The sequence below is a fragment of the Bos indicus genome, chromosome 2, assembly GCF_029378745.1.
Source record: "Bos indicus isolate NIAB-ARS_2022 breed Sahiwal x Tharparkar chromosome 2, NIAB-ARS_B.indTharparkar_mat_pri_1.0, whole genome shotgun sequence".
Taxonomy (NCBI): domain Eukaryota; kingdom Metazoa; phylum Chordata; class Mammalia; order Artiodactyla; family Bovidae; genus Bos; species Bos indicus.
This window is the reverse complement of record NC_091761.1, coordinates 132,982,348-133,005,243: the sequence shown is the minus strand read 5'-3', so window position 1 is coordinate 133,005,243 and position 22,896 is coordinate 132,982,348. Positions and strand designations below refer to the sequence as shown.

General features: G+C 54.6%; 1 protein-coding gene across 3 annotated transcripts in view; it reads right to left on the bottom strand.

The window, feature by feature from the left end:
- The window catches only part of CAPZB (capping actin protein of muscle Z-line subunit beta), a 140,078-nt gene extending 119,038 nt beyond the window's left edge, over positions 1 to 21,040 (bottom strand). Inside the window, exon 1 of one of the 3 annotated variants that reach the window (XM_070777830.1) lies at positions 20,879 to 21,040. In XM_070777830.1, the coding sequence (XP_070633931.1) occupies positions 20,879 to 20,881 (3 nt within the window). In that variant the 5' untranslated portion in view covers positions 20,882 to 21,040. Of the gene's footprint in view, positions 1 to 19,562; positions 19,687 to 20,878 lie in introns of those variants that run through there. The other 2 variants (XM_070777823.1, XM_070777827.1) reach the window with 2 other exon arrangements.
- Between the last annotated feature and the right edge of the window lie 1,856 nt (positions 21,041 to 22,896).

Genomic DNA, 22,896 nt, shown 5'->3' with positions numbered 1-22,896 from the left:
TCTGCAGCCACACCCACCGAGCTCCCAGCAGGCCAGGCCGCCACCCCACCCAGGAGGCAGGAAGACAGCTCTGCAGCCTTAGTTCCGAGGACACCAGCACACAGGACAAATCAGAGACTGGACAGGGATCTCCCCACGTGGTATTTGGGCCCATTCAAGAAACACAGGGCGCCAGAAGTGTCTTTAGAATAGTTCACCCTTTACGTAAAAAGTGGGGGAGGAACAGAATTTATTCGTATTTGTCATGCTGAAAAACACAAGAACAGAAAAAAAAACATAGCTACACAAAAACTCACCCCTGAAGATTTATAACAGAACTATTCATAACATCCCAAACCTGGAAACACCACCTAACGTCCACCAACTGGTGAACGGGCACACTGACTTACCCAACCACGGGGCACTGCTGGTTCCCACCCGTGGCTCAGACGGAAAGCGTCCACCTGCAACGCAGGAGACCCTGGTTCGATCCCTGGGTCGGGAAGATCCCCTGGAGAAGGAAATGGCAACCCACTCCAGTACTCGTCTGGAAAATGCCATGGACAGAGAGGAGCCTGGTAGGTTACAGCCCATGGGGTCACAAAGACTCGGACACAAGTGAGCGACTTCACTTTCATTTTGGGATACTACAGAGTCCCATGCAGCTCTAAAAAGGAACAAAACAGCAATATATGCAACAACACGGAAATTTTTCAAAAGAAAAACCATGCTAAGTGAAATCGATCAAGCACAAGTCTATGTACTATGATTCCATTTCTATGAAATTACAGAAAAGGCAGAACAGAGTTGCCCAGGGAAGTGGGGAGGGTGTGAGCTTTTTGAGAGAACTTTTTGGGGTGGGGGACTGTTCTGTAACTTGACTGTGGGAGTGGTTATGGAATTATTAATGAAACTCATTAAGATGGACACTTAAAACTGGTGAGTTTTACTGTATGTAAATAATGCCTTCAAGAGACCCTAGAAATATTAGCAGTGTTACCCAGGGCTCAAGGATTTAGGAAGGGAGGGGCAAGCTGGAGGAGAACAAGAGTGAGATTTTTCACCACACAACGTTTTAGCCACGTATTTTTATTTCTGGAGGTTATGACTGTACTGCCCTTTCCAAAACTGAGTTACAATTCTTTTCCAGCCAAATGTAGAGGAGGGCTTTGTGCGCAGGCTCAGATGGGCCGGTGGGTCTAACACGGGGCTCCTGTTGGAGGGTTACAGACACGAAAGGCTTAGAGCAGGTAGGGGTGGGGAGGAGGAAAGGTCTCACCCAACAGGAGTCGGGGGTGGAACACCAGGCCTCCTGCCACAGGTTAGAAAGCCACAGCCACCATTTCCCGGGCACTTCCTGTATCCCAGCTGCTGCTCCTCAATTGGACAGCATCGTCCCATTAGGGTAAATCAACAGCATGAACGGAGCCCTCACTGCCTGCTAGGTACCAAAGTGTCTCCAAAAGACCCCGTGATGAGGAACTAGTCCCAGAGAGTCACACGAAGCCCCGAGCAGCACAGCTAAAAGTGGAGCAGCGAGAACCGAAACCCAGGCAGTCCGGCTCCAGAAGCCAAGCTTTACACGGCTGTCCAAGAACCACTCTGCTCCCAGGACAGAGGCAACACTGAGGTCTACACCACGTGGGCTGAGGGCGGGCAGGGAACCCACATCAGACACCACACGGCTCGATGCATCTGGCCTCCTCTGCAGCGAGAGCCCTGCCAGGAGGGTCTTAGATTCCCACATCAGGGAGGTGGAGCCAGATGGATGGAAGGGTCACAACCCTCTCTCTGCACCCTTGAACAAGCTGCTTCCTTCCTCCCTGCTACCGAGCAGTGACCACCGAAACCCAAATAAAAACAGGAAGCCCATTTGAAGACAAACTGTTCCCGAACTCCAGTGTTTTAAAAGTCTCTACTTCTTTGAACAAATCAATTACATGACCACGTCAGAGTCCTGAGCGGCTGTCAGAGGGGCTAGGAAACCATGGCGGCACCACTGGCCTGCATCCTTTCAACTCCTGAGCCCGGAGGCACCCAGGCTCTTGAGTCCAATGGGAAGCAAATGAGGCCAGGAGGCAGGAGGGGAACAGGTCAACATCACACAGCGGGTCAGGAGCCAAGATGCAGTCAGGGTTCCAGACTCCCGGAGCAAGTGCTCTTTCTGCCACTCCAGCACTTTCCAGAGCATGGTATACAGGTCAGCGGGGTTTGAGAAAGGTGTGTCAGAAGGGATACGGACCAATGCAGTTTAGTGGTTTACCTATTTTTAATATGCATGGGAAAAATATAACTAAGCACATCAAAAGTGTGATTTCATAGATGTTTCTGCTTCAAGTTGACTGAGGTGTTAGGCTCAAGACAATTTAAAGAAAAACATTACAGAGATAATAAACTGCGCTGGTAGACAGTCAAGTAGGGGAACACGTCTCCACCATCCTGGGCTCATCCGGGGGCAGATTAAAGCAAGCAAGAATAAAAGGAAAGGAAGAAACAGAAAGAAGGGAGAATGGAGGAAGCCAGAGGAACAGCAGAGGTGCGGAGTCCTGCTGTGGTCCCCACAGGTGACCCGGCTCCTGCACCAGGACCAGGGCCCTGCAGCGGAGGACAAAGTGCCCCACTCCTCCCGTCTCATCCCCCAACTCCTGTAGAGCCACCCCAAACATCAAGTGTCAGCCCAGTCGGGGGAGTCAAGGTCCTGCATCCTATAGACCCCCCAACTCAAGAGACTACTGTCAAGGTGACCGCCCTCTGCTCCCTACCCCAGAGCCAGCTGTCAGTGTCTGAGCCCTTTCCTCACCTCAATGACTCTCCTTTCTCTTCTGCTAGGAAAGCCCGAATTACCAGGCTGCTTTGGTCTAAAGGACAATTCGGATCACACGTCTCCACATCAGCACCAGAGGCTCAGCAGTGCAGCCAGAAACACTGCAGGGCAGCGGCGGCCCTGGAGTGCCATCTGTCCCCCACCCGTGGGTCTGACGAGTGGGGGTCTCGCCTGAAATCACCGGGGAGGGACTTCCCTGGTGATCCAGTGGCTAAGAACCCACCTTCCAGTGTAGGGGCTGTGGGTTAAATCCCTGGTTCAGGAACTAAGACCCCAAATGCAACTAAGACCCAACAGAGGCAAATCGATAAATAAATACAACCGACACAAAGGGCCTCACGGTCATGCGGTAGCCGGGCCTCCTCTAAGACAAGAGCACACCTGTTCTAAGACAGGGAACAGGGTGACTAGCAAAGTCTCATCAGATCTTATCAGACTTTGAGACTCACTGATTAAGCAGAAAAATAAGTATCAAATACTCATAGGGATTATTCTTCCCTCCACACCACCCACCAACCAAAAAAAAAAAAAATCAAAACATGTGGAAGAACTCTACTAAAGTCTTATTTTTAAAGCCTCCTCACTGTAACTACATCTCCCTCCCCAGGCAGGTACAACACGGCCACAGCCCAGGCTCGCTGGGCAGCTGGCAGGAATCGGCGATTGTTTTGAACTCGAGTTCCATCCTGCAAATTTACCCACTGGCTAAAATGTATGCGTAACCCCCAAATGAACCCTTGGGGCCACTGGTGGGGTCACCCAGACACATGCAGAGTGGAGAAGAATCCCAGACCCCCAACGCGCCCGACCCAGCCAAGTGTGAACCCAGCCGAGTGTGAACCCAGCCGAGTGTGAACGAGGCGACCTCTGCCCTTCTAGGTGCAGCTCTCCACTGTAAACGCAGCGCTTCTCACACCTTTCCGCGCACACTTTCCGCCTCGTTGTGGACTCTGTTGTTTAAAAACAGCCCCGTGCAGTTTTTAAACTGTCCAGCGTCCCAAGGATAGAAGGGCTGAGATGTGCTTACAGAGAAAACGCGCGATGGACAAGCTGTCGGCCCTGGCTTCAGTGATGAGTCAGCAATATATATGAAGTAAGGTGTCCTTAAGCAGAAACACACAAAAATCAGGGGAAAAAAAATATTTTTAATGTTTCACATTAGCGCCTCATCTCAGAGCTGAAACTCAAATCCTTTTTACCCACCTCTCCCTACTTTCCCCGACTCCTGACCCATGACAACCAACTTTCTACTCTGTTTCTAGGAATCTGATTTTTCTTTTAAGACTCCCCATATAAGTGATACTACGCAATATTTGTCTTCCCTGGTTATGTAACGATCAGACGACAAAAATTTCACCAGACCATCCCAGGAACCTTACCGTGCTCCCCTGGGAGCAACGGTTCAGGATTTGCTTAGTCAGTGTTGGTGGTGACTTTACAGAATGAAAGCCCAAAGCAACAAGAACACTGTATACACCCGGGCAAGGAGAGCTGGTCCACACCTTCAGACACAGGCTACTGGAGCAGTCAGAACAGAGCAGGAAAAACAACAGAGATGGACAAAGACCCTCAGCGCAGAGCGACACACAGAGAAAACCTAGAACCCCCAAGTGTCCGACTCTTAAGAGTGAAAGTCGCTCAGTCGCGTCTGACTCTGCGACCCCATGAACTATCCAGTCCATGGAATTCTCCAGGCCAGGATACTGGAGTGCCTTTCCCTTCTGCAGGGATCTTCCAAACCCAGGGATCGAACCCAGGTCTCCTGCACTGCAGGTGGATTCTTTACCAGCTGAGCCACCAGGGAAGTCCAACTCTAGGGTAATGGTTAACCAAATGACTGTATCAACCAGTCAAAATATTAGTCATTTAAAATGTTCTTGAAGGGTTCATAAACAAGAAAATCTTGTAAGGAAAAAAGCAGAATATAAAATTAACCCAGGGGAACTCCTGATGGTCCAGTGGTTAAGAATCTGCCTGCCAATACAGGGGACACGAGTTCGAACCCTGGTCAGGGAACTAAGGCCCCACGTGCTCTGGGACAGCTAAGCTTGTGAGCCACAGCTGCTGACCCTGGCGCCCTGGAGCCCGTGAGAGGCCAACTCGAGACAAGCCCCGTGTCACAGCAAAGATTCCACATGCGACAACTAAGAACCGACACGGTCACAAATCAAACAGACATTGTAGAAACATATCACAGACCAGTATGAACTCAATCACAGGAAAAACCTTTAACCTGTACAGAGACAAAGCTGCTGAACGGACATACCAAAAGGTGAGGAGTAGCTGTTGGCAAGTAAGATTATGGGCACATTTTTCCCTCCTTTTCTGTTTTCCAGCTTTTCTGGAATGAGCACATGATTTATTTGGCCGTGCCATCCAGCTTGTGGGATCTTGGTCCCTGACCAGGGACTGAACTGAGGGGTCCACAGCAATCAAAGTGCCAAGTCCTCAGCACAGGGGCCCCGAGGGGGACCCCAAACGTGTTCCTTTCATACAAAAGAGAAAACAGGACAAAAAAACTTTCACAGTGATGCCAGGTTCCAAAGGGATGTCGAGCGGAGGGGACGCCTCCCCGGGCCCCTGCCGCTGGTGCCCATGGCCATCCAGACGGCCCCCTCTCCTCCGCTAGCCCACGGGCAGCTTGGGCTGGGCCCGCCTGTCTCTCCGCCCTGAGCCCCGGGCCCACCCCAGCACCCAGCGCCCGGAAGGCTGGGTTGAGAGGTGGCGGGGGTGGAGGGAGCCGGCAGCAAATGACACCCAAGGAAGGCAAGCCGACTGCTGGGCTGCCGTCCGGTCAGGCTACAAAGGGTGCTAAAAGGGACCGGGCACCCCCGAGCCCCCCTCACGCGCAGGCCTGCCCTACAGGGCGCCCGGCCTCTGCGCCGAGCTCGCCCACCCTCCTGGCTCCGGGGACGCGATGCTGCTGTCAGGGTCTCTGAACGTGACTTCCGCGTCCGGGCACCCACTGTCCTCGGGACCTGCCCCCGTCCTTCTGGCAAAGGAGAGCTCTCTTCCTGGACCTCTCCCCGGGGGCCCCTCCCTGACGGCTCCCAGCCGAACACCTCCTTCAGGGCCCCTGCACACACCCCTGCCCGCCACCATCTTCCCTCCCCCGGGGTCTCCGGAGGCCAGAGCCAGGAAGGCACCGGACACCAGTGGGCACCAACGCAGCTGGTCTACAGATGCTGCACCCCCCACACCACAGTCACTCAGGTTTGTTTAACGTGTACCTTCTACTCAGGGCAATTACTATTAGTCTTCCACTTATGTAAGGACAAAGCTTCCCCTTAAGTAACTCCTTTTTTTGTCTTTCTTTAAAAATATTCATTTATTTGGCTGTGCCCAGTCTCAGTTGTGGCACCTGGGACCTTTAGTTGCAGCATGTGGGATCTAGTTCCCTGACCAGGGATCGAACTCTGGCCCCCGCATTGGGAGCACGGAATCTTACCCACTGGACCACCAGGGAAATCCTTCCGCTTAAATAATTCAAGTTGAAAAGATGAAGCAACTCAAAGAAAACTGAACAGTTCTACATGGAGAGAGAGGTAGCAAAACCATCTAGAAGGCAAACACTAGATTGGGCTACTCTGCAGGAAAGCAAAGAGCACTCTCAACCGGTCAGATCAGAGGGCCCCAAGGGCCAGCCAGGGAGGCAGAAGCTACGGCAGCTCCCACAGCGAAGTGCCGGGAAGGCCGGGTGCAGAGGAAAACGTGGGTCCTCTTCAGCCCTGCGGTCCCACTCCTGAGGAGTTAGCGTAAGTGACTCAAAAGGAGGGGAGACAAATACACACAACACACATACGTGTATGTGTAGATAGACATCACGTCCCACTGAAGAGACACACCACCGTTTTTCAATCTTTCTATCTACAATACTTTCTACTTCCTATCTTTCAATCTACATTTTCTCCAGCGTTTTGTCACTGCAATTCACATCTCCTGTGTACACTGCAACACAACAGAAAGTCTCAAAAGGCCCCGGGTTTGAACCTGGATCTGCCCGCAGATCTCTTCTTTAACTCTTTAACTGACTTCCTGGGGCTCCCCAGGTAGCTCAGTGGTAAAGAGTCTGCCTGCAACAAAGGAGACTTGGATTCCATCTCTGGATCAGGAAGATCCCCTGGAAGAGGGCATGGCAACCCACTCCAGTATTCTTGCCTGGAGAATCCCACAGACAGAGGAGCCTGGTGGGCTATAGTCCGTGGGGTCGCAAAGAGTGGGACACAATTAAGTGACTAAACAACAGGAACTCAACAAGGTCATGTTGAAAAGTGTGGTCTTTCCATGCGTCACTGGACAAGCACGTTCAAAGGTGAGTTTTCAAATGGGCCTGAGTTCATGTGGTAGAAAAGACAATGGCCTGCTCCAGGGCGTGGAGTCGATTCTAGAGCGTTCAGACGGAGGACCCTAGTCCCAGTGCCTGGGGACTCACGGTGGGATCCAGACAAGCCACCAGCACCGAGTGAATGATGAAACTCCATGACACAGCAGAGATGAAGGCTAGCGGCTTTAACTGCACAGCAGCTGGGTGCAAGTCTGGACTCTGCCACTGATTAGCCATCTGTAGTATCTAAATTTATACAACGTATAACTTACTTACGGAGAAGGCAATGGCACCCCACTCCAGTACTCTTGCCTGGAAAATCCCATGGACAGAGGAGCCTGGTGGGCTGCAATCCATGGGGTCGCTAGGAGTTGGATACGACTGAGTGACTTCACTTTCACTTTTCACTTTCATGCACTGGAGAAGGAAATGGCAACCCACTCCAATATTCTTGCCTGGAGAATCCCAGGGATGGCGGAGCCTGGTGGGCTGCTGTCTATGGGGTTGCACAGAGTCAGGCACAACTGAAGCGACTTAGCAGCAGCAGCAGCACAGCTTACCTAAAGTCCTAAATTCCCAGGACCTTGTGATTAAGGAAAATTCGGGGAACTAAAAGGATAATGCATGTCAAGCGCTAAGTAAAGTGCGTAAGTGACAGCTGTTCCTGCCACCGTTTCCTTACTCACTCTCAGGGCCTGCTCAATGCTTCAGCTGACCTGGAATCTGGCTGCACTTGTTTCAATACACAGCCCATCACTTGAGGCTTAGACATCTTGTTTTTTGTTTTTTTTCCTTTCCTTAGAGATTCTGCCATGTGATGGAATTCAACTTACAGAGTGTCAGCAGTTAATCCAATGCTTCACAAGGATGTGCGAGTAGGAGCCTAGCCTCACAGAGCACTCTGAGCTCACCATACAAAGGTCGAATGCTATTTCTATGTCCATGTTCTGGTAATTAGTCACCGATGGGCGGGCCCTTCCTTGGGGACCACAGCAACAAGTTCTTGTCTGTTATTTCAAGAAACGCTTCCTCAACAATCAACGTGCACCAAGCAGATTCCATGGAATGAAAATAAAAGTAGGATCCCGGAGTAAAGTCCCAAGGAGCTGCTGCGTGCTCTCCATCTGGAATTCAGCAAGTTCAGAAACCACAGTCCGCCATATGCAAACACTCAATCATTATGTTGTACACTTGATACTAATAGATGTTGTCTGACAATTGTACTTTGATTTAAAAAAAATAAAAGCTCAATCTCCTTCTTAAAAAAAAAAAAAAAAAAAATCCCGTGGACGGAGGAGCCTGGTGGGCAGCAGTCCATGGGGTCCCTAAGAGTCGGACACAACTGAGCGACTTCACTTTCACTTTTCACTTTCACGCATTGGAGAAGGAAATGGCAACCCACTCCAGTGTTCTTGCCTGGAGAATCCCAGGGATGGGGAAGTCTGGTGGGCTGCCATCTATGGGGTCGCACAGAGTCGGACACGACTGAAGCAACTTAGCAGCAGCAGAAGAGGACAAGGCTGCTCTAGCGGGCTGTGACATAAACGCCCTTGGAGGAGGTTATTTAAAGGAAGGAATGAAGAGATCACAGTGGATAAGGAATTGGAAGATGGGACCTATTCCCAGGAATATCATCTAGTGCCTGATGAGATGACCGGAAGTCACAGAGACCCTGCCCACTCTGTGGACGGACAGGTGCTGACAGCACAGCCCGGCGCTCGAAGCTCTCTGAGGACAGGAGCCTCACTCAGTAGCCACGTTCGGGTTTACCTCTCGTGGCTGGCACGCCCAGCCGTCGCAGGATATCTAGGAGCACTGCTGTTGTTACAGCACATTTCTCATCTCCGGCCCCCGCTGCAGGGTGGCACAGCCAGGGGTGGGTTGGCTCTGAGTCCCCATGCCAGTTTGCTTACGACAGCTGCATCATCTCAGAGCCATCTAGACATGCACAGGGATGAGGAGACGGTGCAGGGAGGAACAGAGGGTGCGGTGCCCGGGGCCTCAAAACGGAGGCCACACCTTCCGTGGGCCAGCAGTTCCCAGCAGGACGTGAGGCTCCCTGCAAACGAAGGACTGCAGCTACTGCACGCTCACCCAAGGCTCCAGGGCCGATGGCGCGGATGGGCCAAATTGGGGGCGGCTGGCTAACAGTCTGCCTTGAGCTGCAGAAGGCAAAAACTGCTGAAGAACACTTGGTAGATCTTCAGAGGAGAAAACCCGTACGTGAAAAGGCACCCTTGGGCCAGCCTGCAGTGCGCACTGGGGGCAGGATGCTGTCATCAGAAGGATGGAGTTTAAAGGCCACCCCTGCCCGACTAGCTGTGTGATCCTGTACGAGGTTCGTTAACCACTGAGGCCTCCACCTTCACAACTGCACAACAGGGGCAGGACCAGGGCCCGGGCATGCGTCACAGAAGGCGGTGCCCGCAACGCTCAGCGCAGAGAGGCTGGCCTCACGCAGCTCCCTGCGCGCAATAAATCCTCTATCTAAGCCAGCGTACGGAGGGAGGACTGCCCAGCCAGAGCCAGCCCTGGGGACGCTGGAGGTCAGGACTCGCCTCAGGATCATGAGGACACCAGCGTCTTAGATTTAGGGTATTCCTTAGTACAGGGATTTCTAGAGCCATGCAATTCTCTTCCCAGTGGAGCGGCGCTAATTTGCAAGACAAAAGCTGAGATTCCTATGCATAACAAGGCGGCATCGTACGAGGCCTGAGCTTCAGCGACGCGTTATTCTTATTTATTCCTCTGAGAAGAGCAGGACATTATGTCCACTTCACTGATGAGGAAAAGTTGAGGCCCAGAGAGTAAGTAGGTAGTTCGAGCTCACACCGTCCCTGAGAAGACAAGATTCAGGGGTCTCCCTTCCACTATACTACACCAGACTGCCTTCCAATGATCATTTTTCCCTCCATTCTCTTTTATTGTGCCTCCTTCTTATACTCCTAAACCCCAACACTCCACACACCTTAAAATCAAACACACGTCCTTAAAAATCAAACATGAAATCCCTGAGGCAGTGACGTCTGGCAGGTCTGCAGAAGTTCACAAATGCAACACTGCTTAGTGGCAGCTGAGAGCCCCTGCGAAAACCTGCCACCTTCAGAAAAGGAGAAGATGATCAGAACATCCAGGGGCATGGGGGGCGGGGCGACGAGTCCCACCGATTAGTACCCTGCCCTGCTCCCCTCGGAGGCTCTGGACGCTCTATGTAACTGGCACCCCAGAGTTGGCCACTCATGCCGAGAAAGAAAAAAAAAAATTAAGCCATTTTCCAGAGGAGTGACTTATATTATAACCTGAAACAAAAGGATCATTTCCAGCAACCTGCTCATGGAGAGGCAGGTGCATGCCTGTAAGGCCCGTGCTTACAAGGGTGTGTTTCCAGTGAGCTCTGGAAGAAGGAACGCCTTCTCTGGGAAACTAACAAAAACACAGAGTCCAAACTTCTTCCAACACAAAGCAGAGGGAGTTTCCACATTTCAAGTCTCTTTCGGCTCTAACAGCACGCCAAAAATCCATGTCACTGATAATAATGCAGTATTATTAGTAATAGTAGTTAATGCCATCCTGCGTCTGGCTTTACACGCATTAACTCATGTAATCCTCATAAAACCCATCAGAAATACTCTTATTCCCACAATTTCACTGTGAGGCAAAGAAACTGAGGCAGAGAGTGAAGGAAGCTGCCCAAGGCTGCAGGTTCGGACCAGGACCTTAGCAGTCCAGCTCCAGAACCTGCCCCTTGATGACCTGGATTCAAGGACCAGGTCAAGATTCCACTCAAGGGAATCAAGCCTGCCTCCAACTCCAAGGACGGTCAGCTGTGTGACCCGGCCAAGTGCTCAGCGCCCCCCACGTGCAGAGCGGCAGCAGATGCCGGCAGCATTAGGGCGCCCTTCCCACACGGCCCCGATCCCCCACCACGGGACCCTCCAGACAGTCTTCAGCACCAGGAGACCCAACCCCACGGGCAGACCCGCTCGGCTCCTTCCACTCCCGTCATTCCCACCTGAAGTGACACTGACCGACTAGGAGCCCAACGCTGCTGTCCTGAGAAGCCAGGTGTGGCCAAGGGCTTAGGTCCCACAGGAGACCTGGACACGTGCTCGAAAGCCTCCCTCTGGAAGTGCCCGGCCCTCTTGTTTGGTCTGTTATAGGCTGAACCACGTGAAATGTGTGTATTTGGCCATTTCTGACCTAGGAGAATGGCAAGTTCCCAGGTGGCACAGTGGTAAAGAACCTCTCTGGCAATGCAGGAGATGCAAGAGACACAGGTTCAATCCTTGGGTCGGGAAGATCCCCTGGAGGAGGAAATGGCAATCCATTCCAGTACGACTGCCTGGAGAGTTCCATGGGCAGAGGAGCCTGGTGGGCTACAGTCCATGGGGTCACGAAGAGTCGGACACGACTGAGCGACTTCACTTTCACTTTTCACTTTCATGCATTGGAGAAGGAAATGGCAACCCAGTCCAGTGTCCTTGCCTGGAGAATCCAGGGACGGGGAAGCCTGGTGGGCTGCCATCCATGGGGTCGCACTGAGTTGGACACGACTGAAGCGACTTAGCAGCAGCAGCAGACATTCACCCATTCAACATGAAAGCATGGCCCATGTGCCAGAGACAGTGGACCATGGCGACCACACACAGCTCTGAGCTGAGTGAGGAACTGGCATCTGTCTTCTCTCCCGAGGACAAGAAACAGAAGGTATCAGGCATTGTGAGGGTGATCAGCTCACCCTGCTCAAAGTCATACAACTACTAAAACAGTATGGTCTCTCCCCGCAGGTTCCCAGGCACCCTGACCCAGTCTGTGGTGCCCAGGCTAGGACGGGCTTCACAGGGAAGAGCCCAGGGACCCCACAGCGACCAGGATGTGCTCACCTCGAGCACGAAGAACAGCAGTGCTGCCCGGAATGCCCAGGTGCCCCCTAAGGAGGGCAGATGAGACACACCTAACCTGCAGGCTCAGCAGGCATCTTTCTGGAAGCAGACCATGGCTCAGGAGCTTCCAGCTGCTTTCATTTTCTATACCCTGCACCAAAGAGCCCTCCTAACATTTTTTTTTTTTTTTAAGTATTTACTTATTCGGTATGTAGCTCTGAGTAGCAGCACTCGGATTCACCAGACGCGTCACGTGGGATCTTCCACCGCAGTGCCCAGACTCCAGTTGCGGTGCTCAAGCTCAGTAGCATGTGGGATCTTGCCCCCGCACCTCCCCCCACCCCCCAGGGCTTGAATCCAAATCCCCCGCATTGCAAGGCAGACTGTTAGCCACCAGGGAAGTCCCAACCCTCTGAACTTCTAACCTAAACTCAGACTTCTTCAGCCACCGTGGCAGGACCCGCAGCGAGCCCCGCGGCCCCGGGTTCCTCATCTAGAAGATAAACGTGGTGGGTCCACGCATGAGCAGGCAGGACCACAGAACTGACCCGACAGGAGCGGGACGGCTGGATCTGAACGCTGGCTCTGGCACTAACTGGCCGGGCCCCTTAGGCAAATTACTAAACCTTTCTGAGCTTTATCTGCAGGATGAGGAAACAGACCTCACAGGGCTGGGGCTGAGAGAGTTAGAGAGTGACTGTGCACCCAGAAGAAACCAGGGCAGAAGGGAGGCGGTTCTGTGACTGAGAGTCTGGGAGGGAGACCTGATAATTCACCGGAGGGACGCTGCACCTCCGTTTCCTGTTCCTCGAGACCAAGTCAGAGGCCTCAAAACCCCGGACTATTGGGGCTCCACACCCCCTATGGCTGCAAGAGATCTTGAGACAAGAGTTGTCTGGAGGAGGGGACAGAAGGAGGCAAAGACGGCGCACGTCAGAAAATCTGAGCGAGACTTCCCTGGTGGTCCAGGTTAAGACTGCCTTCCAATGCAGGGGACACAGGTTCCAGCCCCGGTCAGGAAATTGAGATTCCGCCTTTGCCGTGTGATGTGGCAAAAAGAAAAGAAACTCTCACAGAGCCAAGCGCCTGAAGCGGGCCAGCCCGGCCGCTGCTGCATTTGCATCCAGCTCCAGGAACCGCGCGCTGACCAAGCCATGCTCAGCAGAGAAGCGAGGGGCTGATAAAAAAATGAAGCCTCGGGTCAGACCGAGACAAACCCAAAAGGAGCTCCTTCGGGGGCCACAGGGTCTTAGATCAGACTTCTCCGCAGGAGCGTGCAGCAGGTAAAAAGCTCGTCCTCCGAGCTCCTGGGCCCAGGACAGCCCGTGGGAAGCCTGTCCCCGCGGAATCAGACGCGCCTCTTCAGGGCCGCAGACTCAGGGAGACGCCTCAAGGGGCAGCAGGCCCTGTGAACAAGCCACACCCGACCTGTCTGCCTCTCTCGCCGCCGCCGCCAAGGGGGAGAGCCCCTGGTACCTCCCAAGGGGACGCTGCTTGTCACGGACCCCGGCAGAAAGGGTGCGCGCAAAAGCATCTTGACAGACCCTCACTTTTTACACTGAAGATACTTCACTTAGTACCTACACTGAGTCCTCCGCCCAAATCTTAGGGAAACCTCTGAGATGCTAAGTCCAGGTAACACTAATCTAATACGGATTTCCGAGCAGATCCTAACTCTGAAGGGCCCGCCAAGTTCCACGCCAGAAGAGGAAGCTTTGCAGAGCGGCTTAAGCAGTGGGTGGAGACGGTCGGGCCGAGCCAGTGGACACGCGCTCGCGACCTGCGGTGCGGTGAGAGCTTCGAGGGCAGAAAGCACGGGGCTGGAAGCCCTTCCAATCGCCAGGCGACGGCGAGGGCCTCTGCCTCTCCGGGGTCTCAAGAGAATCGAGGCCACTACCACTTAGCTCCCAGGCGGCCTGGAGGTTAAGTAAAACACCTCTCAACCATCGATGTTAGTAACGTAATCAGTCCTGCTGTACCGACAGAGTACTGGGCACCTTCTACCCTCTCCACGTGTAAACTCACTCAGTCCTCACAATAACCGCCACGAGGCAGGTGGACAAACAGCCAGGGCTGCTGCGGCCTTGGAAGAAATAGTTGCAGAGGAAGGTTCCTCTCAGAGGTGTTCAGAGCTGTCTGAAATCGGGGGGTGGGGGGGGGAGAGGGACCAGGTGATGACCCAGTCAGGCACAATCTCAGACCAGCCTGTTTTTATCTGCCTCCTCTGCTTAGGAGTCACCTTCTATAGGTCTGACTATTGGGTAAGCATCCAGGGAATGAATGACCCTATGGAAAAAGTCACGAGTGACAGAGGCGCCTGGTACCCAGAGCTCAGGCCCCGGGGGCTGGTGGGCCAGGTGATGCAGGAGACGTGAGGGTCGCACAGCCTGAGTGGGACTCGGTGCCACCACAGAGGCAGAGAGGGCTGGGCGGTTGGGTCCCCAGGCTAACCAGACCGAAACCCCAGTTCAGGCATGAGGAGGATATCAAGGTTTTGCAGACACCACTATCTAGGATTTAAACTGCCCAGAAATAGCTGTTGGGTCAGTGATAAAGCATCCTGTCCAAATGCTTGAACAGGGCAGCTCCAGGACAGGTTTCCCGCAGCCCAGACATGATCAATCACGACGGCTCACAGCTTTCCTATCTTCATCTTTCTCACCCCACCCCTTCCTTTTTCCTCCCCGCAGCCACTCGGCAGCCGGGACCCTGAGAACCTTGCAGGGTGATGCTTGTAAACGCCTCCCTCCCGGCTGCACACCACCACCAGATGCCTCTTCCTAAAATACCACGACTCTGCCAGCCTCCTCCAATTTCCACCTGCCCTGTCAAAACTCTAACTTGGCTCCATGCTGTCCCAGATCAAATGCAAACTCCTTAGCTTAGCAACTCAGGCGCTCCACAACTCCCTCCTGAGACCGAGGCTCCCCCACCCCGGCCGTGCACTCTGCAGCTGGTCCCCAAACTCGCCAGGTGACTATCACCCTGACCTCTGCTCTTGTTCCAGGCCCCTGCACCCCACCCCTTCTTCTCCACCTGGTCATGGTCTCTCCGGGCCTCAGCCCACCCCGTCCCCACCAAGGCTGCCTGGTGTGGTCAGCAGGGTGTGGAGCAGGCAGCGGACTGCAAGGCAAGCCCGCAGGGATGGACAGACGCGGGGCCCGCTGAGCCTCTCCTCTGCTTCCTTCCGGCGGCACTTAGCTCTCTGGGTGCACCTGGCCTCCCCTACTGGACCCGAGCATGGGGATCAGGGCAATTCACGTCCTTATGTGGAGGGCACAGGACAAAGCAAACGAGAAGCACGGCGACCACGCGCTGTGCGCCAAGCATGGGTTAAGCACGTTACAATGTCCACCTCTTTCTCCCCGGATCCCTATAAAATGCGGCTCTCGCTCTGCCTGTCGAAGGAGAGTACGATCCTCGCTTTGGTCACATACTGAGTTGCAGAAATAGGACTCCTCACCCATCTGCCAAACCTCAGAGCCCATGTCCTGGGGAGCAGCCCCCTCTCAGCAACCACCACTTGCTCATCCTGCATCTATGAGGCGCTCACCAAGTGCCAGGAGCACCATGGGAAGTGTGGGTTCTTGGTGGGACCCAAACAGACAAGGTGTCTGCCCTCGAGGAGCTCACAGGCTCACAGGTGTGGCAGAAGGCACAGACTCCGTTCACGGGGGGCTCCACCGGGCACAGACCAGGTATCTAGAGCCCGAGACACAGCATCAGGCCACGGCACCATGTGGTATCTGGAGCACACAGCGCCTGGTCCACTGTGGTGGAGCAGAGCCTCAGACCCTGCCAGCGACGTGCTTTGTTCAAGACACAGCCCAAAGCCAAACAAACTTCATATCTGCCTTCACCAGGCTGGAAAGAGTAGAGGAAAGGGGTCTACCTCGGAAACCAGAAAACTTGGTTCCTCCACTTAGTAGCTAGACAGACGAACCGCTCACCCCTCTGACGCCCATCTGTTAAATGGCGACAGCAATAGTCATGATGCATGTTAATTATGTGCCGAAAAGCATTTGAAGAGTATTATCTCATTTAATCCTCATAAAAGCCTTATGAGGAGGTACTGTTATCCCAAAGGCTGTCTGGCTCCTAAGTCTGCATGCGATGCTGCCTCCCTCCTAAGGCTGGATGGACCTTCCTAGTGGGGCTGCTGCAAGAGGGCCAGAGCTCCCGCAGCAGGCAAGCCTCCACCTCCTCACCCCAGAGACCTGATCTCTAAAAGCCTAGATTCAGAAACGGCATGGCTCTTACTGATCTTTTTTTTTTAAATTTGGCTGCACCGGGATCCTAGTTGCAGTTCTTGGGATCCTGAATCTTCGTTGCAGTGTGCGGGATCTTTGGTTGCGGCGTTGTGGCTCAGCTGGAAAAGAATCCACCTGCAATGCGGGAGACCTGGGTTCGATCCCTGGGTTGGGAAAATCCCCTGGAGAAGGAAAAAGGATACCTACTCCAGTATTCTGGCCTGGTTAATTCCATGGATACAAAGAATCTGATACAACTGAGCGACTTTCACTTCACGATCTCTTAGCTGCAGCTCGTGGGATCTACCTGACCAGGGATGGAACCCAGGCCCCCTGCCTTGGGAGTGTGGAGTCTTAGCCCCGGACCACCAGCCAAGTCCCTCGCCGGTCTTATGCAAGTGTGTTCGTGGGAGATTCTGCACACTTTGGACGTCCATGCCCCACTCTCTCACTGGCAGGATCCACCACAAGGAAAAATGGGACCAGAGTCTGTACTGGGGTCCCTGCTGCTCGTAGTTTCTTAGGAACTGAGTGAATGTTCAGCACAGGGGATGGGTGGACCCACACCTGAGTCCCAGATCCAGCACTCACACCAGTCACTCAGCCTCTCCAGCGTCCATCCGGGGATGAGGCAAGACCTAAGTCAGGTTTCTTGGATGACGGCAGATCCTCAATCAGTGGTCACTACCCAGAAGAGAAGGGCTGGATTTCCAGGGCACAAGGTTACCTTCCCCGCTGGGAGAGCTTCCGGTCTGCAGGGGACAGACTGTGGGGCCAGTGCCATCTCAAGGGCGGGTGCACATCCCAAGGCCAGGGCTGAAGCCTGGCACAAGCTCCAACCTTCTCTTAAGTCTCCCACATCACCTCATGCAAGTGTGTTCGCAGCTATATTAATCAAGGCTCTGCTTCCTTAAACTTCAGGTAAGAGTGACATGCCTCCCGGCCAAGTAACGCAAGCTGTGAAGGCATGGACCTGTCTGTCTTGTTCACTGTATGATCCTGTCCCCAGTACACAGACCAGCACACAGAAAGCCCCTCATACGCATGCTGTGTACAGTGTATTAATCTTACCTGTTAGCTCCCAGCACCCCCTCACACCCCACTCTGCTTGATGGCATGCATTTCCCTAAGAAGCAAGAGTCTCAACGTTCAAAGGACCTGCCCAGCCACCATTTCCCTGTGCGCCAGTCATCTGTCCCCTCCCCTCCCCCAGGGGACATAAAAGAATAGGAGTTCTGGGTTATAAACAGGAATATGTGCTTCAGTCAGATGGTTTAGAATCTCCTTCATCTCAAGCCAACTGATCAACCGTGGGCCACTTTTTTGAAGGATTCCACCAAAGAACATCCAGCTGGGTTGAAATGAACAAGGCTGTATATACATGTGGGGTCTGAGCTGTGTGTCTCACCTACAGGAGACCAGCCAAGACACCAACAGTATGGTTTCCCCTTGTCACAGTACAACAGGCTTCTCCTCTCCTCTCCTGTCAGGCCAAACCATGTGGGAGCTGGAGGGACAACTCCGGAGGGGGCCCGGCCCATCCCTGCATGCTGCAGCCCCACCACCCAGCACCAGAATCATAATTCTAAATTAACAATAATTCCTACATTAGAAGTTAGAGCTGGGCAAGGAAAAGTGCTCTGTAACTATAAAGCACTTACAATAGTGAGATTATTACCTGCTAAGAGAATGCAAAGAAATTCTATTTGCCTATGCATTTATAACTGATGCCAACAAAAATCATGGCATTTTCTCCAAAGTCCAAAGTATTTTAGATTCTCAAACTGCTATTTCCTTCTAAGTTAGATAACTGAGAACTAGCTGGTTTCTCTACCATCAAACCTACGAAAATAAAAAACACAATGGTCTTAATTAATTTACCTATTATGCAACCCTACACCACCATTTCTGCCCTATCCCAACTGGTCTATGTTGGTTTATTAGTCAGAATATTCAAGCAAGGAAGAAACTGAACAATAAGCAGTCAGAAATTACTTACAAGCCTAGGGGGATACTAAGAACAAGTTATTAAGACCATGAGAATGAAATCCAAATGGCTAAGTTCAAGACACGCCCCAAAAGGGAACACTCCGAGCTATTTCCTTCAGTGCCAGGTACTGTTCTAGGCCCCAGGGATATAGACAGGCAAAACAAAAGACAAAACTCCCTGCCCTGAGAGAGTTCACGTCAAGTAAGCCTGCATCACATCATCACTGTTTCACTATGAAACGATATCCCTGTGCAAACGACCAGGACCGCGTCAGTAGCCAGTCAGTGCTGCTCCCCCGTCCCCATATCTGAATGACCATCCTCACTGTTTTCTAAACAGTGTCCTTCACATCCTCAACACACAAGCAGCCTGGGACAATGGGAAGGATGCAGTCAGAGCCCTCTGTCAACTAAACAGCATCTTTACTTAAGTTATCCCACTGTCTGAACCCCAGCTTCTTCCCGTGTAAAATGGGGACAGTAACTGCCTCACAAGGCCCTGGGTGGGTTAAGGGCCTGGCACCTAGTAGCCCCACCCACCCTTCCAGAAAAGGCCTTTTCCCGCCACTCCTCCCATGATCCTTTCAGATTATCTAAGTAAGACCCAAATACAGGATGCTCAGGAGCCTCAAGTATCATCCGGTCCCTTCTGGGTCATTACAGGCATCCTTCCATCACCTCTGGGGCTCAGGCCAAGGCAAGATGCTCCCCACTGCACCCGACCCCCAAACAGCCAGAGATGCTGCCGTGAGCAGGTCCACTGGCCACGCCAACCCTCCTCCCCGCCTCTGCCCTAACAGCAAATGTACAAAACCTCCCTCTGAGTCCTCACCCAGAACTGTCCTGGAGAAGTCCTTCCCCACCCAGGCCTGGGGTTGGGCCACCTCCCCTGCAGTCAGTTCTCCACCGATGCTATCAGAGAAGGCCAATCACAAGGACCACGTTTTTCATCATCACCATACAGGAAGGCGTTAAGAAAAAACCGAGCTGCTCTGAATTAGTCACCCTAGTTCAGCAGCAACATCTCTTCCTTAAACAAGGAACCGAGAGCTCAAAATCCTTTGGGGCCCAAAGTCCACATGCAAACATCTGCCTGCCCCCAGCCTGAACGTTCAGTCCACTCGCCCAAGGCTCCTTGGCCACTTGAGGCAGAAGCCCTCTGGCCCTTCCAATCTGGGTGCTGGGCCTGCCCGGCAAGAAGGTTCCAAAAGTGGAGGGCTGGCCGATGGGGGGCCTAGGTGAAACCTCGGCAGCGCCGAGCAGCTGCCTTCATTACCAAAACAAACAGCAGAGCGGAGCCAGCGGCGGCTCACCTGGTCCGAGGCACCTCCATAATCTGCAGTTCCAACCTTCACGAGTTGACAGTTGAGGGGGAAAGGGAGGCTGCGTCTGCAGGGGTGCATCGTGTCCGGGCCGTCTGCTGGCCTCGGAGCCCGGGGGGGTCCCCAAAGGCGGCGGCCTCACAAGGGCGATTGTGCGCTCATCCCCGGCCCCGCGGCTCCCCCGCCCTCACCCCTCGGCTCGCGCGCACACCCCAGGCGCCCTGCGGACCCCGACAGAGCGCTCCGCTAGTCCCGCGCCCCCCGGCGCCCAGGCGGCGGTCGCGGGGGAGGGCCCGCGGGGCGCCGCGCTGCCTTCCGGACACACTGATGCCCGCCCTGCCCTCGCCCGCTCGCTGCCCGGAGCACCGCGCAACCCCGGGATCGCGTCCCCAACAGGGCCGGGGGGCGCCCTTCGTTTCCCACTGGCGGCAAGGAGGGCGCGCCCCGGGAGGACGTGAGAGGACCACCTGGGTCGGGGGCCCCCGGGCGGGGGAGAGGGGCCCAAGCCCAGGACAGAGTGGGGCCGACGCAGGCCGGGCGGTGAGAAGTCCGGGGAAGGGGGACGGCGGGCGCGGAGGGGGTGACGTCCGGGCGAGGGCCCGGAGCGCAGGAGTGCGGTCCAGACTTGAGACCGCGGAGGGAGGAGACGAGCCAGGCTGAGGCCGCGGAACGGAGGGGAGCAAATGTGGGCTAGAGCCATGGAGAAGGGGCGAACGGGGGTCCGGACTGAGGCCATGGAGAAGGGGGAAAGACGGGGACAGAGGCCATGGAAAAGGGGGGACGGGGGACAGAGGCCATTGAGAAGGAGGCAGAGGCCATGGAGAAGGGGAGAATTGGGGGTCCGGACAGAGGCCACGGAGAAGGGAGGACGGAGGACTGAGGCCATGGAGAAGGGGGCACGGGGACAGAGGCCTAGCCTGGGCTGGAAGAGGAAGAAGCGACAGCCCAGCCTGGGCCGGAGGGACAGGGTATGGGGGCCTAGGCCGGGCCGGTCCGGGGGGAAGAGGGACCACGCCTGGGTCTCCGAAGGGGGTGCCCGGCCGGGACCACGGGTCCAGAAGGGTCTGGCACGGGCTACGGGAGAGAGCAGCCTGGACTCGGACGTGGAGTCCAGCTGGAAGCAGCGGCGGGGGCCGGGGTCGCCCCCAGCCGGGCCCCCTCCCGAGAGCCGGAGGGGGTCCCCCCGGGCTCCGGGCGCGCCCCTCCCCCACCCGGGGAGCCCACCCTCAGCGGGCCGGGCCGGGCGGCGGGAGGGGTCCGAGCCCCGGCGGGGCCCCGGGCCGGGGCGGGGGCCATCAGGCCTTTACCATGGCGGCGGCGGCGGCGGCGGCGCTCCCGGTCCCGGCGTCTGTGGCTCTCCCCCCCGCAGCAGGGCCCGGCGCTTCCACTTCCCCGGGTGCCCGAGAGTGAACATCCGGGTCAGCGCCCCCTCCCCCCGCGCCGAGCCGCCGCCGCCGCCGCCTTCCTTCCTTCCCCGCCTCTGCCCGGCCTGGGCCCGCCCCCCACGCAGCCGGCTGTCGGCCAATGAGCGCGCAAGGCCTCGGCGATCGCCAAGTATGGAGCGCGGCGAGGGGGGGCGGGGCCCCAAACCCGGAAGCGAGGGGCGGGGCTGCGAGGGGCGGGGTCTGTTGAGGGGCGGGTCCTGCGGGCGGGGATGCGGAAGGCGCTGGGACCCGGAGCGGTCAGCCGCCACCCCCACTCCCCTGCACGCGCTCGCCCCTGCGGCGCGCCGGAAACTGGTGCGGCCCGCCGGGAGACACGGCGGGGCGAGCGATCCCGGAGTGCAACCCCCGCGCTGCCGATTTTTGCTGCTTGTGGGACTTGCAGCCAGTCGCTGCGAAAACTGGGCCTCGGGCCACGTTCCTCTATGAGCAGCCAGCACACACCGAGCGTGGGGTGCGGCCCCGAAGATCGCAGGGATGAAAGGGACATAACGATCTTTCCCCTGCTCCGAGGATGCTGTCAGCACCACCCAGGCAGAAATGAGAAAATCCGGAACGAGAAACGTCACATGTTAAGAGGAGCGCCCGCCCATTTGCCCAGGGGGGCTGCTTCATTCCGCGCAGGGACTCAAATGTTCTTTTCTCTTCGCTCAACAAGTATTTACGCTTGATCTAGAAGTCAGGAGGCCTGGGACGCTAGCCCCGCTAGTAATAACTGTCTTCCCTAGCTTGCCCTCTCTCTCTCTCTTTTGTCAGATGCAAATCAGGCTACTGGTGAGGGGATTGTAAACTACAGAACATTGTACAAATGACAGGAATGGGCACCACCAGCCAGGCCATGACAGCCCGCCCCGTCCTCAGGTATAGCTCACAGTCAAGTAAAAACCACCACTGGCATTGAAAGTGACCCAGATAAGTCCCCCAAGAATGATTCAGACCTGTATTAAGAGGATTCAGACAAGGGCGTGGCGTTTAGGAATTTTCTCTTGCTATTTATTGAGCATCTACTGTCTACCAAGCCCTGCTCTAGGCTCTTAAGCATAGAGCAATGGACAAGACGTTCCCTGTTGCAGAGTTTAAACAAGGGAGGGGAGACAACTAGGTACTAAATAAAAATGGAGATGTGGAGGAAAATCAGAGTGAGGGAACCAGCCTCAGATTAGCAAAAGTGGGGCCAAGGAAGGCCTAACTTGTTTTAAAACTAATTTTTATTGCAAGAGACCTGGGTTCGATCCTTGGGTGAGGAAGATCCCCTGGAGAAGGGAATGGCTACCCACTCCAGTATTCTTGCCTGGAGAATCCCATGGACAGAGGTGGGCTACAGTCCGTGGGGTCACAAAGAGTCAGATAAGACTGAGCGACTAACCCTTCATAGTTGCTTTACAATGTTGTGTTAGTTTATACTGTACAGCAAAGTTAATCAGCTATACGTATACATATATCCCTTCTCTTTTGGATTTCTGGAAGGCCTAACATTTGATCAGAGGGAGGTAGAAGGAACAGCAAGGGCAAAGTCCGAATGAGGACAGTCCCTGGTGTGTTTGTGGCACAAGGAGGTGGAAATGGGTGGCTCAGATTGAACACGGGGAGAGAGGCAGGAGCGGAGTGAGGTCAGAGAGGTGCAGGGCAGGGACAGGATCTGGCCTGGCCTTTCAAGGGATGGGGAGACTGCTGTGTTCTGAATGGACTGTAGGGGGACTAGGGCCATTGGAAAGCCCTTTCTGTATGAAAGGCATTTGTTATTTATTTCAAAAGCACTTATATGGGACTTCCTGTGTGATGGGCACTCTTATGCACTCTACAAATAATATTTAATCCTCATAACAGAGGCCTGGGGAGATAAACCCTAGGTCACACAGCAGAGAGATGCAACTCTGGGCATG